The following is a 17751-nucleotide window of genomic DNA, read 5'->3' on the forward strand; positions in this document are numbered from 1 at the left end:
CAATTGTCCCCAATTCTGGCTCAAAATGTTGCTCTCCCCTAATAATCCCTCCTCCAAAATGGCAATTTTGGAAGAAAATGTGGAGGGTTTACAATTATATATAACTGTAATGATCACTTATAGATTATCTTTATTTCAGAAATGCATGTGGATGCTCTTATTTTGTTAGCTGCTTCAAGTTAACTGTTAATATTAAAAAGGTGTCCCTTTTTTGACAGGTATTTTTGCATCACATTTTGGTCCGTTTTTCATAAAATTGTGTTTTTCTGGCAAATTAGTGGCAAGTCATTAAAGATTGAAGTTAGAAAATAATAGCAGACATTTGAGTTTCAGATTTCATACCCTTCAGAAAACTTGTACTAATGCAAGATCTACCGGTTCTATTTAAGTTATAAGAGCAATATTTAAAATTGGCCTTATTTTTGGGCTTGTCACACTTCTAGTTCTATGTATGGCTTTGTCCAGATTTCTTGCTCTGAAGTTGAGAGGTATGAGTGTCAGAGCCATCACTGTCAGCCAGAGACATTTCAAATTGTGACATACTTATTGCACCCCACTCTCCCCATTGTAGTGGCTCTGGATGTGTCCATGGAAGGCAAGGAGCAGTTATGCAGTGTAAATGTGCAGAGTATTCCCCCATCCAAAGTAGATCACAAATACGACCGTGGCTTTTCATCTGTCCTTGATTTTGCAAAATGTTCTGGTTTTCTATCAGATTTTTGTACTGTTGATTTATGCTTCTTATTCTGGAACTGTATGCTGTCACAGTGCCCTGTTGCTCTGTTTAAGTAGCCATGGTTTAATGAACATCAGGTAAGCTTGTCGGAGATTGTAAGATGCAAGTAAGCTTTAGTAAGCTTGTCGGATATTGTAAGATGCAAGTAAGCTTTAGTAAGTATATTGTTAAAGAATTTCCAGCATTGAAAGCCTTTTCGTTGTTGCCATGCAGAGAATATTTACATGACTAGATAATGTATAAGCCTTGGGTATTGAAATGCATATGACAGTTTTATTTATTTTATTTGCAGTTGGTTTGCCAGGATAGTCCATTGGGCCAAATGAACCCATTTTCAATGGAGTCCTGGGGAGAAAAGCTCCAAAACTAAGTAGGTTATTAATAGATATACAAATTATACAATTACACAGAAGTTTATCATACAAGAAATAACAATTTTGAAAATAATACAACTAGAGCGAGTACAATCTAGTGATGAAATTAATAGGTAATACAGACTAAAGGGAAATTTAGCACAAAAGCACTGAGAAATAACATATTTGGAAGCATTTCATGACAATATTGAGGAATAATAACATATTAGGAAGCAATGCACAAAAGTACTGAGAAGCAATAACGTATTAGGGAAGCAATACTTGGGAAGTGTGGCCTAGTATATTCTTTCTGATTATTGTAGGAATAATAATATGTATGAGTTAGGGTGGGTAATTAGGAAAGTTGCAGGAGGAAACAGAGGAAGAAAGAAGATGGAGTTTGCAAGTGTTATGTGGTGTGGGAGCAAGAGCATTCCCACTGGGATACTAGATGTGAGTGAAGATATCTTTTAAATATAAAATGGTTGTGGGTGGTGCTAATGGAAGGTGGTAGGGAGTTCCAAAGGCATGCAAGGCCATAAGACAGAAGATTTTTGCCTGGGGGACTAGTTGGTTTATATACTTCTAATAGATTTTGATTGTTGGATCTTGATACTCTTGCAGGAAGGTGCATTTTAAAGGCTGATGAAAGGGAGGGACAAAGGGAGGGATTGAAAATGAGCTTATGTGCAAGATTTAGTTGAGTATATGTGAGAACTGGGTAGCTCTAGCCATTTTAGTTTTTGGAGAGAGGAACAGTGGTGGGTGGAGGACTTGTGGTTGGTAGCAAACTTGGCAATTTTGTTGTAGCAAGAGGAAAGTTGTGTTGGAGGTCTGTAGATTAGTTAGGAGTGGAGCTCCATAGAGAAGGGAGAGGATAAGAAATGAGGTAGAGGGTGATTTTGGTAGCAGGTGTAAGGTAATGATTTTGTCCGTAAAGCATACCGGGTTTTCTTGATATTTAACTGTAGGTGGGAGTTGAATTTGAGCTGGTATCAATTTGGACCCCAAGTAACTTGGTCTCTGACACCAGTTCCAGGGGTAGATTATTTTGTCTAGAGATGTGGAATGTGTTTATATTGAAAGAAGTTGCCTTAGAGGGGATGAATAACATTAATTTGGTTTTAGAGGCATTGAGTGCTAGGTGATTCCTTTTCATCCATTGCTCAGTTGTTGTAAAAGCATCTTGAGTCAGTTTTAGGAGTGAGGGATAGAGGTGGCAGCAAGAGATAATAGCAGAATCATCGGCATATTGGATGATGTCTGAGAATGGGATAGAGTTGTGGAAATCATTTATAAATATATTTAAGAGAAGGGGACTCGGTATAGAGCCCTGGGGTACCCCAGTAGGAGTATTTAGAAATGAGGAGGTGGCCTTTTTCCATTTGACTGCTTGAGATCTGTTAGATAAGTAGCTGGAGAACCAGTTCAAGGAGGAGGGAGATGGGTAAAGTTTAGTTAGTAGCAGGCTGTGAGAGTGTGTCAAAGGCCTTAGAGAGGTCGAGTAGTAGGGTAGAAACAATTTGGCCAGAGTCGGGCTTTATTTACAGTTTCAAGGAAGGAGAGGAGGGCGGTCATAATGCTATGATGTGGTCTGACTCCATGTGTGGGAGTTAGTAGGTGATTATCTAAGAGATGTGGAAGGAGTTGTAGTTGGATACACTTTTCTAGGAGTTTAGAGATGGGGACAGAATAGCGATGGGGCGGAAATTAGTAACATTGTTGTTGTTGCCACCTTTTATGTAGAGGTATGATAAAGGCCCTTTTCCAGACTTGGGGTACTATACATTCTTGGATAGAGCAGTTGATTAAAATGCTAATAGGGTAAGTGATTGCTTCAGCAGCTTTGCTAAGAAAGTAAGAAGGGATGTTATCAGGAGCATTGGTGCATGGCTTCAGTTTCATAAGGAATTTCTTTATAGTAGAAGTTGGGTATAGGTTTAAATGAGAAAAAAGGAGTGTGAAGAGGGAGAATTAAGGGCAGATGAAGCTGATGAAGTAGTAGGAGGAGTGGAGGGATGGGAGTTAGTAGATGGGAATGAGGAAGTAGTAGCAGTGTAGTGGTGTTGGAGAAAGATGGCGTTAATTTGGAAATGGATTCAATGAAAAGAGTTAAATTGGGTAGCCAAGTCTTGGTCAGGAGCGTTTGGGTCTGGGGTAGGGGTATCTGGTTTGCTGGGGTTAAGTAGAGTAGAGATACCTTTCCAAAATTTCTGAGGGTTTGATTTTATTATTTTGAAGTGTGGAAAAGTAGTTTTGTCTGTCTAAGATTATGAGCTTTTTCGAAGTATTTTATATTCATTGTAATAAAAGGACAGGATTACAGTATTTTCAGAAGCTCATTAAATTTTATTGCAGATCAGTGTCTCTTAGCAGTGTCTGTGTGTTAGTACACTTGTAGTTGGGTCAGGGTGGCTTTAATGGTATATGGTAAATAAGCATTGCTACCTTATTTAAAAGCCAAGCCCTGCAACAACTAGCTCCACACTGAAGTCAAAACACAATAGCTCTGGTGGGTAAATGTACTCTGTAGTAATCAAAAAAGGCAAATGTTTAAAATAACTACAGCTTATGTGCAAACACAATAGGTAGTGATGAAACAATGCTCTGCTAAAAATGCTTTAATGCTCCACAATGCTGAGCTGCAGATCAGTTATCACTGGCTACCAGGATTTCACCCACTTCAGCTCAAGCACGGTGCCGCACAGTGCAACCTTCCCAGAACTAATTTGTCTGACCAGAATTATTTGGTGTGTGTATTAGAGGGAGGTAGCATACCCCTCAGCTGTCCAGATTTTTGCCCCATATTCCTCCTAAAAGGATTGAAGTTGCTAAATGAGACATTTCAGTTTTAGATGTCATGTCATTTAGAAAATGCATACCAACACAAATCCTGTTACTCTTGCAATTTTCTAAGTTTCTGAGAGCCATATTTATAATCTGTCCCTATTTATTTTAGGCTTTGTCCAGATTTCTTGCACTAAGGTTGAGGCCTTGAGGGTGTGGTATGTTTGTGAGAAAGTGAAATGCCCAAGTTAGAGTTAACAGGTGGAATTTTCAAGTGCATTTTCAAGGAACTGTGAGTTTTAAGGGAAGCTAAGTTCACTGCTGCTCATGCCAAGTCTATTTACAATGTGCAACTGTTTTGTTTAGCAAATGGTATCTCTATTGTGGTATAACGTTTTAAAGCTATGTTAGTAGCACCACAAGTAGAATACTTGCATCTTAATGTAAAGGCTTGAGGTTCTATTCCTACAGCATATACATTTGTATGCTGCAGTCCTCAGGATGCCCTCCTTTGGATGAGATGCCTAATAACTATGAACCTGTTTTTCAGCTTGTCATCCATTTTCTATTGCAATATACCAGCTTACCATTTTTTTAATTTAACATGGGCAATTTATTCTTTGACGGCAACAGGCACTGAATTTGTAAATGAAACACTGAAATATACAGCAACAACATCTTCATTAGTTTCAGATATCTTTAATGTGGAATTATTCAGATTACTTTTACTTCAGCAGAGTCACTCAAACAAGTGCTGCTGTATAATACAAGGGATATAATTCAATCAGGTAAATCTAATAACTTTTGCATGGCCCTAACGGTGTGCAAGGAGCCTATTGCTTGAAAACAGTTCAAAGGTAAATAACCTGCCACTGGCCAGATGCATTTTCTTTGAATGTGGGTTTCAATGCTGTTTCATTGAATGTGAGTTTCAAAAGTAGAGAAGCTTTAATGCCAAGTCTGTTTTCATTGTAAGACTATTGCTTTGTTTAGGTTTAGTAAATGTCTCAGTGTTTGGGCTATAATGTTTGAAATAAAAGTTGTAAATTAAATCCAGCTGCCTGTAATCATTGTAGAACTAAAGCATAAAACAGTATGCACACAGATTTGAACAGTGTCTACAGTAAATGGGGAGAAATAGCCAAGTAATGGGACACTGGAATGGCTGTGTGGGCGGGGCTTGGGGTGGGTGGACTTGGGCGGGGCTGTGTTGGCAGGGGGCGGGGTGAGCTATGTGGGTGGGGCTCTGGGTTTGCACCCCCCTGCAAAAAATCCTGCGGGCTCCCTTGCCCCCGGCCTCTCTTCATTGGTTAAACACCTTGTGTTGAAGTCTCCCTGTTGTATCTCTCCTGGAGTCATTTGGACTTCCTCAGAGGAGGGAATTCTTCCTCATCTAAAAGAAAATTTCTCATTAGTCCCTTACCACAATTAAAACCATTACCAGTACCCCAACTTTGAGACCTCTGTGGTTCAGGATACGCAGAGTTCTCATTATATTGAATTCTGTCCTGCTCTAGTTTTTACAATTTCCTATTTTTAATAGTATTTATTTGATGTTCAACAGATGTAAATACACAATTGTATTCAAAAAGATTATTCTCGTGTATACTGTTCTCCACAATTCTCTTACCCTAACTCCATAGCATCTTTTATTAAGTTAGCTACCAATATCTCATTATGTTTTATTACCATCTCCATGTATTCAAACCCATGTCTATCAAACATGGAAATTAATTCTTTATGACAAGCAGAGTTAGTAACTAAACCAGTAGGGGAAGTGCCACATGCATAAACCCTTGGTACTAATTTTAATCTCAAACATCCTCTAAAATAGGAATTTTCAAGTTGAATCTTCTTAATTTTAAGCAACAAATAATCAAGTCTCTGTAAATTAGTATTATAATCACCCGTACTCACAGTCCCTTCCAGTCTCATAGTCGGATTCTGTTCAAGCCATAAACCAGCATGAAAGTTCTCATCTTGTAAAACATCCCATTCCATAAATTATTTCTTCCAACATCCCCTATAGCAGGAAAATCGTTCAAATCGTTCAGTACACACTACGAGCATGTATGAACACCTGTTTGGCATCCGTTTGCCGAAACTATCTCCACATTGCTCAAAAGCTGCTGCAAAGACCTCGTTCCTGCTTTGCCAGAGGCCCAAACTCATTGATCTGACTAATGCAAGAAAGTATGTGAGTTATAAGCTCTTATAGTAATACTTTCCTACCTCATTTTTTCATAAGGACAAGGTTTCTTTGAGAACTAACCCCTTTTCTATGCCTAAAGTGGTCTCAGAAATTACCTTAACACAGATTATTAATTTCCTTGTCTTCTTCCCTAAATAAATGAACAAGGGAGAAAAGATTATTTGCACTTGGGGCAATGACAGGCAGCTAAGATACAATCTAGACAAAACTCAAGCATTCAGAAAAGTTGATCAATGTCAAAGCAGACTATTTACAGATATTGTCTTTTGTTGTACTCACAATCGTTAATCACTTGCAGGCATTATTGGACTCCTTCCATAATGGGCTGTGGCTTCTTTAGTGGCTTAGTGGAAAGGGATGAGCTCAAGAAGTACTCGAGAGGCAGCAACGTGGTCCTCTGCATGTACATTTACAAAGCACTACCAACTGGATTCCTTATCTTGGTCCCAAACAACTTATTTTTTTAAAACAAGTCAGCACTTGGCATTTTGAGTGCTAACGTTTCAATAAGGAGTCAGCTTGTTTCCTAGTGTTATCCTTTCAGAGCTCAACATGAGTTTCTGAAAGAGCATGCAGAAGGAGCCCTTATTGTTTTAAATCTGGCTGGTCACTGGGATAAGATCCAAGTAGTTTAGTCTAAGGCAACAGTGATCTGTTAGAACATCAAGTGTTGTTATAAATTTACTTACACAAGTGCACTTTCTTGCTAAAGAGCTTCTGTATCAATTAATAATGGACAATAACACCCAGCTTGTAGTCATCCTCAAATTTAATTAGTCATAGGTCAGGGTTTGTATCATGGAGGTCAGAAGAGTATATATCAAGAAGGAGGGGTCCCTTTATTGAGTCCTGTGGTACTTCAATAGTTACTGCTTTACTTTCTGAAGAGGCATCTGCCATCTTAACTGTTTGAGTTCTATACTTCAGCCAGTGTTTATCCACCTTACAACATAAGGATCTACCTTTATTTCTTTTAGCTTGTTTACAATGCTATCATGGGATACAGTACCAAATGCCTATTCTAGATCCAGATATGTGTTAGTTTATAATTGATTTTGTCAGATACTGGTTTCTTGGAGACTACTAGTTTATAGAGTGATTCAAATCTCAAGAATACATATGTTTCAATTTATTATTTACAGGAAGTGTACATCATGTACAATGGTATTTTCAAGCCTTGATTTGTTGTTTAAACCTATGATTTTAGTTGTTTGTTCTTCAGCTTTAGTGAAGATATCAAATATGGGTCAGAGAAGAGGTGTAACAGCTGCTTTCAAGAAGATGAGGGGACAAGAAAGGTCAACATATCGGGTAAAATATTCTAGAAGTTGGTGTGAAAGATGGATATGGGAGTCATGTCAGAATGATTCAGTGTATTTGCCCCAGCAATATCAATGGAGGAGGACAGAAGACTGCAAAAGCGAGAGAGAGAATGAGAGACAGAATAATTAAATAGAGCAGGAGAAAGAGGGTTGTGCATATGCGGCATCTGAATATAGAAAGAGCAGTCTGGGAGAACCCAAACCCTAAAGTAGATGAGGGGGAAGTCACTGAAGTCTTGGATTATAAGAGGTCCAGAAATCTGGTGTACAACTCCCAGAAAGAGTAGAATTCGACATGTAGTTCTAACCAGTCATCGGGTTGAGAAGGCAGTATTAAACAAGAGTGATCACAATATTGTCTGGCTTAGAGCAGGAGGAATGGTAATAAACAAGATGACAGTAAAGTAGTTTTGTATTCACAAATTAGATGAGTCAATATTCATTGACCCATATATTGTAAAATAATATACTCCTTTTTCATCAAACCACAACACTGTCTCTTTCTAGTGTTTGCTGTCACATTCCCCTGTGTTGTTGACCTTGGATAAGATGAATAAGATTTGATGAGTCATGATTCAGCAAATACCCACTTAAGTTTTAGAGAAAAGGGTAGCTTATGCTGAGCTGAGGAAAAGGGTCAAACAAATTATGAAACTGGAAGAAAAGACGGAGTAATCCAGTTACAGAATTGGGTCAAGTACTGAAAAATGAAGAATATAAGCAAGTCTTTGAGGAGAATGCAGAATGGAAAAAGAAGGCAAAGCCAATGTGACTACATAAGAAAGAGATGCTAGTGATCACAGCAAAGGTTAGGGTATGTGAGGGAGGCAGTGGGGAAGTGAAATATCTGCAGCAAAGAGAGACAAGCAAAGGGCTGCAGTGGTGGTGCATGCAGGAAAAGTGCAAGTTAAATGTAATACTATAAAAAGAAGGAGGGAAGGACAGGCACATGTACCAGGCTGAGTAGGGAAGGGAGTGATACATGCAACATGGAAAAAAAACACAAAGGCACTAAATTGTACTGTGTTTAAGCCTCCAAGAAGGAAATGAGTAGGCTGGCAGTATGCTGATATGGAGCTAGTGCACATGGGACAGCAGTAATAGAATAATAGTGAGGTAGAAGATGGAAAGGAAATTTGTACTGTAAGATAACATTGCTGTCAATATAACCTTAGTGGTTCTTTCCCAGGCTTCGTAAAGGCTTGGTCAGTGACTTGGCCAGTCCCCCAATGGATATCTTTTACAAGTCATTGATCAGAGCAAAAGTGACTGACAGCTGAAAGACAGAAAGAATACTACCTAAAGTAAGGTGGGAAGCAGGAAAATCAGGGAACTAGAAACCTTTTGAGTTTAAATGCAGTAGCAGGAAAAAATGGTAGTCATGAAGATAATTCTGAGGGAAAGATTGGTTGCTTTCTCTGAGACTAGAAATATCCATGACAACTGACAGCATGGATTCATGGTCAGTGTGGACAATGAGACAAACTTGATCCCAGTCTTGCATGCAAAGCAGCCTAAAGTTTGACCAACAAACCAGTAAGAGTATCCACTCTTAGAAATGTTTGTTCTTACAAGTTGTAACTGTACACATACACACACACACACACATTGTATATAGGCAAACTATTCAAAATCCAAGCCCCCCAGCTATCTTACTCATGATGGTTAAATCTATCCCTGCCACTAATCCTAACCCTACACCTTGCATTGCTTAAAAGCCACTATCAACATGACACTTGATCTTGGTTTTGTAGTTGGGGTGTATGCTGTTGGCTGTTTTTAACTGGATATAACTATTCAGTATATTTTGTGATTAGATATGAATTTTCATAGCTTTCTGCTTTCAATTTTTTCAGATATTTTGGTGTTCATTATATTGAGTTTTAAATATTTCATGACACAAACATATATGCCTATATGTAAAATATTCAGAATATCTTTAATCACAACATATCTATATTAACAAAACTGAGTGCACAACACTTCAAATAGTACCACACATAATTTTTAACAATCTACAATTAAAAACTCAGTAAACAACAAGCATTCATTATATTTCCCCGAAAGAACACATGCTCCCCCATCAGACACACAGACATACACACACACACACAAAGAAAAAAAAAACAAGACTAGACCTAACTAAAAACAGCATTTTTTGTGGTGGGCCACAACTCCTCTTCACGCCCGTTACCCAATCCACTTTAAATGTACCAAGAGATTGCACAATAGTGAGGAAAGCATAAATTCCCAATCTTATCTGCACCTCAGTCTCAAACAAGCAAAAGCACACTGCATTTCAAACTGCTGAGCAAAAATGTGAGTACGGGTACATAGGAAAAGAGGAAAAATAATAAGCAAGTGATGCCAAGACCATAATTGGCTTAGCTATGTATACTTTTAAGTAAACGAACTTAAAAGTTATTTCCACCCTTTTGAGTCGTTAATAATGCCAACCTCCCAAATCAAGCAGGACCATACATGATAACCCTCGTGTAACTGTATATCTGCTATTCATTCATCAAGACTAGCCTTAAAGCCAGACAAAGTAGCACTTTATGTGACATGTAGTGTAGATTATTCTGAAGGCTGGGAATATGTTGCATTAGGAACCATTCATATGTTCATAGGTAAGTATTGGACTAACTGTCCTTGTGGGCCATTTTAAGTCTAGCTAATTTCCCTTTTTGTGCTTGAAATAACCTGCCCCATTTGGCTATAGATTAGCCTTACCCATCCCATGGTCAGTAATTGTATATTATCCCAATGAGAATAACTATCCCTCTAACAAGTCTTATTTGTTGGAGTAAATTTAGGTCTCTAGTATGGGTATTTGCATTGCCATTTTGTTTTATGAAGACGTATGAGGTAAAATAGGACTGGGTCTTTCATGACTTCAAAAACTATGACACGTCACCTTAGGGCAGCGGGTAGGGGACACAGTATGAGGAACGTTGAAGGATTTAAGACCTTTAATTCATTTTGTTAAAAAAAACATCGGGGACCTTTACCATTGAGCAATCTGCTTGGATTTTTACAAGGGTTACTCAGGGAATGGCAGGAGACTACTATAGGTGACCAAGAAGATTTATGGATGAAACGTGTAGGATGATATCCTGAAGTTATGTTTGATGGTGGCTAATCTAGCAACATTTGGTGAAAACACAGAAATAGGTCTAACAAAATGATAAATAGTGGTGATTCACCTATTGGTACCTACCTGGTTATTACTACTGTTTGCCTAACCACAGCTGTACTCAACTAGGAATCCGTATCCCTTTGCTTCTTCTGTTAGAAGAAGCAAAATAGCACCTTCGCTAAAACAGGGATTACCTAGAAAGATTCAACAAACTGACATTTGCCCAATTCATTTGCATTCATGTATATGCACACACATATACACAGAGAGAGAGAGAGACAGAGAGAGAGAGCGTGCAGGCCACATGCGAAATGAGGCCTCAGCTGTAAAGTGATGAATAATAGTGACCATCTGTGTTACAAAGTGCAGTATGCTGCTTATGCTCTAACTGTCCAAGGCAAAAGAAAAGATCATCCCCTGATAATTCCATATTTTAACTCTGAGATCACATGATTCTCATGGAAAGGCAAATTCCCCAACCCCGAGAAACATCCAATCTGCTACTTTTGTTGACAGGTGTCAGCCATCTGTTTAGTTGACCACATAGTGTCAACTAAATAGATATTGACAAAAGTGCTGTTCAACAAAAGTAGCAACTTTCATATGTATATATATATATATATATATATATATATATATATATATATATATATATATATATATATATAAATGTAGATGTTAATCAATTGGAGTGTGTGTGTGTGTGTGTGTGTGTGTGTGTGTGTGTGTGTGTATTTGCTGAGCCATAAATGAGCAAACCTCAGTCCAACAAAAATTATTGATCCAAACGTGATCAAGCAAAAGTTAAAAATGAGCTGTAACATGCCTCCTGCTGGGGGATCATGAGCTGTGGCATAAATTTGTGGGGGGTGTGAGTGCTGTGCAGACATTAGCCAACAAAAAAGACAAGAACTCTCCACCAAGTTTATGCATTTGTAACTCTACCTCAACTGTATACCTGCCCTGACATTGCCTCCTATACCCACTCATACAACAATGCCATATGTTTTCAAAAACCATAATGCAGTTAACCACTCACTCAGTAAGCAGTTTTCACTCCATCATGTTGTTCATAATGAGTTACTTGTTGCTTTTTCTGACTGTTACTAGGATCCTATGACCTCCTCCACTACTTCTGTTTTACCTGCATAGCTGGATTCCCTCACATTTTTAAGTATTTTATGCCCACATAATGTATTGGTTTCCATTTTCTTTTCAGACAGACCTATCAGATCTTATCTGCACCCCTGGAAAACTTTGCTATCATTCAACCTTAATGTCCCCTAGAAGTGCATATAGTACTGAAGATATGGCCAAATCAGCACTGTGTACAATTCAATGTCACTTTTCTGTGCATAAAATCTATCCTTTTCAATGTTCAGTCCATTTGAGTTTTGCCAGCATCCTAACACTTATCATCATAAAAACACCAGTGTCATGTTCTGTGTTCTCAACAGTAGTAAAATATGGGAACAGATTAATATTACCTGTGATGTCTGTGGGGTTTTTAGGATGGTGAATGAATAACACATGGATTCTGAGTATATCTACAGAAGTGAATAAATCTGGTTGTTTTCAAGAGTGCATGTGCTTGGAAGTACATAAGTACAATATTTAGCATAAAAATGCTTCAGCTTTAAACACCAGGAATCATCTCAAAACAAGGAAGTTTAGCAGAAAACTGGAAACACGGGATGAAGAAATATAATTTATTCTTCACTGTCAGTGGATCAATTCAGAACTTTAAAAAGTTACAGTATGCTGTATTTCAGCATGTTAATGGAGAATATGCCTTTATGGCATAACCTCTTTATTTATTTATTTATTTATTTATTTTTCTATCTATCTGAGAAAGAAAAAGAAGATAAAATAACACTAATAAGATAGAAGGTCAGGAGTTTTGAACCTAGGAAATATTTGAGGTTTAATCACCATTGTTCTTTAAAAGAGCACAATTTCCTACAGAAGCAATCTCTGCTTACTTGACTGAAATTAAGAACTGAACCATGATGTGATCTCACTACACTCTTTGAACTCCTCTACATAACATAACACATAATTGGCATAATGGTTAATGTCATCTATTTACAGAAATAAATTAATGGGTTTGATCCTGACTTTTGTTGGCTAGTCTTGTAATAGCCTGTAGACTGATTGCTTCATATTTATATATGAATAATATTAAAACAAGCTTCCAGATATTCACTATGGGCAATATATTTTCTGAAAATATTTCATCGACATTCCCAAAAAATACAACAATGTCTAATATTTCTACCCTCTCACTTCCCCAGCTTCCTCTCAGGAAATACTTTCAAATATAACTCCCCCAGCTATCACTAGGGAACAGGTCCTCAATGCCCTCTGTTCATGCCTCCTGCTGGGGGATCATGAGCTGTGGCATATATGTGTGGGGGTGTGAGTACTGTGGGTCTGACAATATTCCAGGCTGCCTTCTAAATAGTATGAAACATGGTCTATCATGCCATCTGGAATCACAATTTAACTATAGTCTCCAAATGGGATTCATGCCTGACAAATAGAGAATGGCAACCATCATTCCTCTGCATGAATGCAGGCCATCTTTGTATTCTGGAAACTACAGACCCATAAGTCCCACTAGTCTCATATGCAAAGCCATGGAAAGAATTATTAAGCAAATGATCAATAATGACATGGAAAACCTCCAGATACTGGAACCAACCCAGTTTGGTTTCATCAATAGCATGTCATGTCTACTGAACCTGGCCTACCTCTTTGAGATGGTCATCAAAGCATTAGATGAGGGCAGAATAGTTCACACTACCTACCATGACCTGACTAAGGCATTTAACACAATACCTCATTCAGGCATTGTTGAAAAACTCAAGAGCTTAGGTATAAGCCCTTATATCACCCAGTCGATAGCCACAGACAGGAACCAAGAAGTTAGAATTGGAGAGTCTGCCGCTACAAAAAGGCCAGTCACTAGTGGAGTCCTCAGTGATCAAACCTGGGAATGCTCCTTTTTGGTATCTACTTCTCTGAAGTCAACGCCATCATTAAGGGCCTCTGGCTGAGCAAATATGTAGATGATTGCAAATCAGGAGCTGTTGTAGAATCAACGACTAACACTAATGTTCTCCAGTAAGGACTGACAGAAACAAATTAGTGTCAGAGCTATGGATTAAAACTAAATTGCAAGAAATGCGTAACAGTATTCTGCAGAAAATCAGCCACCCCTGGTAATTGTCATATTGACAACACACCCCTAAGAGATGACCCAATAGTCAGGCACTTGGAGAAACATGTAGAAAGTAATCTAGCCTTTGACCATCATGTGTGCACTGTAGTGAGGAAATCATTCTGCAGTGTGCAGCTTATAAACAAAGGTATGTCATCTAGGTCTATGGGCGTGACAGTTCCATTGTGTTCAGCAGTCATTGGACCTTTTATTGAGTACAGTGCCTCATTTGGTATTTACTTAACCAGGTACACCAAACAATTGGAACATTCACAAAGGTCCCTCAATAAAAGAATAAAGGGCATGAATAACATATTCTGTGCAGACTGTCTCAAAGTCCTATAACCTGTATTCTTCTCTGTTGAGGGGAGATCTATGCCTGACATACAAGGCATGTGACCCCACTTTGATGGACCTCCTGCATATCCTCAAAACAAACAACACGAGAATTACGCACTCTGAAGACTTAAACCTTGCCTATGCTATAAATAGGACCTCCTGGAGCGATAGTTATGTATCCCAGAGACTACCCCTTCCCTGGAACAGGCTGTCCATTCCTGTGAAGCAGAGTTCCTCCTTTAAACCAGTTCAAGTGTAACTTAGTTGGATGGGGAACAGGAAATTCACTCCTGGCTTGATACCTATGTCATTAATGGACAATGGCAATCTGTAAATGATTCATCTCCCAGGCTCATGCCTTTACATGTTTAACAACCCTAGCTCCTGCTTGCACTATCAACGGTGGCAGAACTTGTCAGAGATTTGGGATATATGAGTAGGATTAAAAAAGCTCCAGTGGTTTTTAGCCTTTTTCACACGTGAATCTATGAATATATGAACCTAAGCAGAACCAGAGGTAAAACAAGCATCTGCTGTAGAAACATAAACTTGTACTGCTACATTGACAATATCTAACACAATATGTACCCCGTTTTCTCAAATAGGTTGCTCTTTTCATATCAAAGTAATTACCTGGCAATGTTTAAAGCCAGTTTGGATGCTTGATTAGGTGACTGCACATTTTCACCTGGGATATGTGGGGTTAATATACTGAATGGGGGATAGTATTTATCTTCTGCCAGTACTGAGTGATGTGGCTGAGTTTCACTGAACTGAGGACATTAATTCCAAAAATAAATACGTTCAACTATATAATACTTTTTTCATATTTTTCATCTTCGCATGCTAATAAATGCATTTGTTTATTTACCTCTCTTACATCATAACAAAGACAAAGGAAGAACGGCTTGTACGACAGTTTCATTACACTGCTTGGCCAGATCATGGTGTCCCAGAAACAACTGAACTGCTGATTAATTTCCGGCATCTAGTTCGACAGCATATGAACGACCACCAGGATTGTCCAACCATTGTGCACTGCAGGTAACTTAAGTTTAGTGTTTTACATCTGTGCGCATAACTGTTTGAGTTTTTCTCCTAAACTGTGTACTAGTTAGTTGGGAGTATTAAGTTTACCTTTTTAAAACCATTTCATAGTCTTTCTGTTGACATTGTGAACTACATTTAATTTCAGATGTGAATCAGGAAGAAATGCTGATTGCTTGCTTGTACTGATAGTGAAAGTGCAGAAAATGTGATTTTGGTCTGGTATATCGAGAAATGTATTTGATTTTACTGCATGGTAAACTGTAGTCCTGAAATATAGGTGTACTCATACTGTCTGGCATTCATATTTCATGTATCTGACTCTGTTGTTGCTTCCCAGGTGCATTTAAAAAACAAGAACTACTATATCTGTTTTTAAAGAACTATATATGCTGTTATGATATCATCATTATTATTATTATTATTATTATTATTATTATTGAGAATATGGCCCTATTTCCAAATCAGTATTGTTCAACTTTGTAAAGAGTTTTCCATGTCAGTCTACTATTATAAAAATCAGGCATGAGTGTTCTTTTGTAGTTCAGGTAGGGATACAATGTGTGTTTTCTTTATTTTTGTACGTATGTGTGTGTGTGTGTGTGTGTGTGTGTGTATTTTCTTTTTGGTGTGTGCTATTTTAAATCAATGTAATTTCTCATGATGATAAAGAACTTATTAATGGAAGAAAAGGAAAATATTATTTCTAATAATCTTAAAACAATGCAATTAGGAAATTTATGAAATCCACAGTTCCTTTCTCAGTCACAAGCTTCAGATGGGTCTAGATGTGATGAGAGTTTTAACATGTTTGGTGAACAGCAAGGAAGGTAGATGGCCATATAAAAAGAGAAGTTTGAAGTTGTATGTAGAGATTAGGATCAAGAAATGAATGAGGTAAACAATAGAAATAACTGAGTTTAAATATGACAGATAAAATAATTTGGAGAGTTTTTTTAATGTTACATTTCTTTTGAATATGTAAAAGTGAAAGTTCAGTGGTGGCTGAATATACATTACTAGCTGCATGAGTAGAGGTAAACAAGCTCGTAATAGTAGCTCCTCATTTGCACAAAAACAAAAAATTCTGAGGAAAATAAGTTTTAAACTTCTTCTGTGCCATTGAGGTGTGTCATTGTTTATCTATTACCTCCTAATCCTTTCAGCATCAGCGACATATTTAATGAAGTAGGTAAATGCAGATGTCCTTACTATAGCACTCCCTCCCCCGATTCATGGTTTCCACACCCCACCTAAAAAATGGTTAACTTATAATGAGATGCATAACGGTAAGGCTTCACTATGGTAGATAAAGTACAGTTGTGTACCTACCATAAATGTAGATGTTCGAGTGTATTCACTGTTGCAGTCATTACTCTTGGGTTATCCTGCTGGCAGGCTACCCTCAGTCGGCCAGACTTCCAAAGTCTAGGTCTGGCGTCGGTTGCTGTCGCCTCTTCCCTGACATCAGTGCGCCAGGGGTATAAAAGATGCAGCTGACGCCATTTTCTTCAGTTTTTCTTGCCCCAGATGTCAGGTGCCCCCAAATGGTAGGCTGAAAAATATGCCAGTAAAAAATGCATGCACAAAAATAACATTTCCTTCATCTACAAGCAAATACACCAAAAAGGTTGTATAGGATATAGAAGTGTAGATAAGTCCCAGCAAAGACAAGGGGGATGGAGGGTGGGTAACCTGGACTGCAACAGTGAATACACTCGAACATCTACATTTATGGTAGGTACACAACTGTACTATGTTCATCATGTTTCACTGTTGCAGTCATTACTCTTGGGTAGAATCCCAAAGCCGAGGTAGGGTGGCTGGGCTAAATAGGATTTGGAGAGGCTATGAGGCCCTGCAGAACTGCAGTGGCAAAGCCTGCTCTGGACTTAGAGTAAAGAGGTAAGTGGTAGTGCTTTATGAAGGTGTGCACTGAGCTCCAAGTTGCATCCTCTAAGATATCTTTGGTTGGTACTCCTCTGAGGAAGGCTACTAAAGTGGCTGCTGTTCTGGTGGAATGAGGCCTAATGCCTTTAGGCACTGATTTGCCATGTTGGAAATAGCAGAAACGGATGCAATGGCCTATCCATTTTGAAATAGTCTGTTTTGAGATCGCCTTTCCTTGTGATCCTGCAGCATAAGACACTAAAAGTTGCTCAGTCTTTCTGAAAGCTTTAGTTCTGTCCAAGTAGAAGCGTAGCTGCCTGTGTATGTCCAAAGAATGGAGAATTTTCTCACCCTTGTTCTGTGGGTTTGGATAAAAGGTAGGCAAGTGAATGGTTTGGTTGAGGGCCACACTGGATACCACCTTAGGCATAAATGTAGGGTTTGTCCTCAGAGAAACCCTGTCTGGATGAAAGATGATGAAAGGTTCCACAGCCATGAGTGCTTGTAACTTTGAGACTCGCCTTGCAGAAGTTATAGCTAGGAGCAGAGCTGTTTTCCAGGATAAGAATTTTACATCTGCTGTTGATGCTGGCTCAAAAGGAGGCAGTGGGAGTTTTTCCAAAACGTAATTGAGGTCCCAGGCCAGAATTGGTACTCTCCTTGGAGGCCTAATGTTTTTGGCCCCTCTGAGGTACAGCGTTAT

At 38.4% G+C, this 17751-nt stretch overlaps 1 protein-coding gene across 3 annotated transcripts in view; it reads left to right on the forward strand.

Annotated features, from left to right (window-relative positions):
- The window catches only part of PTPRJ (protein tyrosine phosphatase receptor type J), a 656092-nt gene that overhangs the window by 598063 nt on the left and 40278 nt on the right, over nucleotides 1–17751 (forward strand). For all 3 annotated transcript variants that reach the window (XM_044082858.1, XM_044082859.1, XM_044082860.1), the window contains one exon: nucleotides 15004–15155. In XM_044082858.1, coding sequence (XP_043938793.1) covers nucleotides 15004–15155 — 152 coding nt within the window. The remainder of the gene's footprint in view (nucleotides 1–15003; nucleotides 15156–17751) is intronic.

The sequence above is a fragment of the Protopterus annectens genome, chromosome 9.part0 (genome assembly GCF_019279795.1).
Source record: "Protopterus annectens isolate FY-2018-M chromosome 9.part0, PAN1.0, whole genome shotgun sequence".
In the NCBI taxonomy this organism is placed as follows: domain Eukaryota; kingdom Metazoa; phylum Chordata; order Ceratodontiformes; family Protopteridae; genus Protopterus; species Protopterus annectens.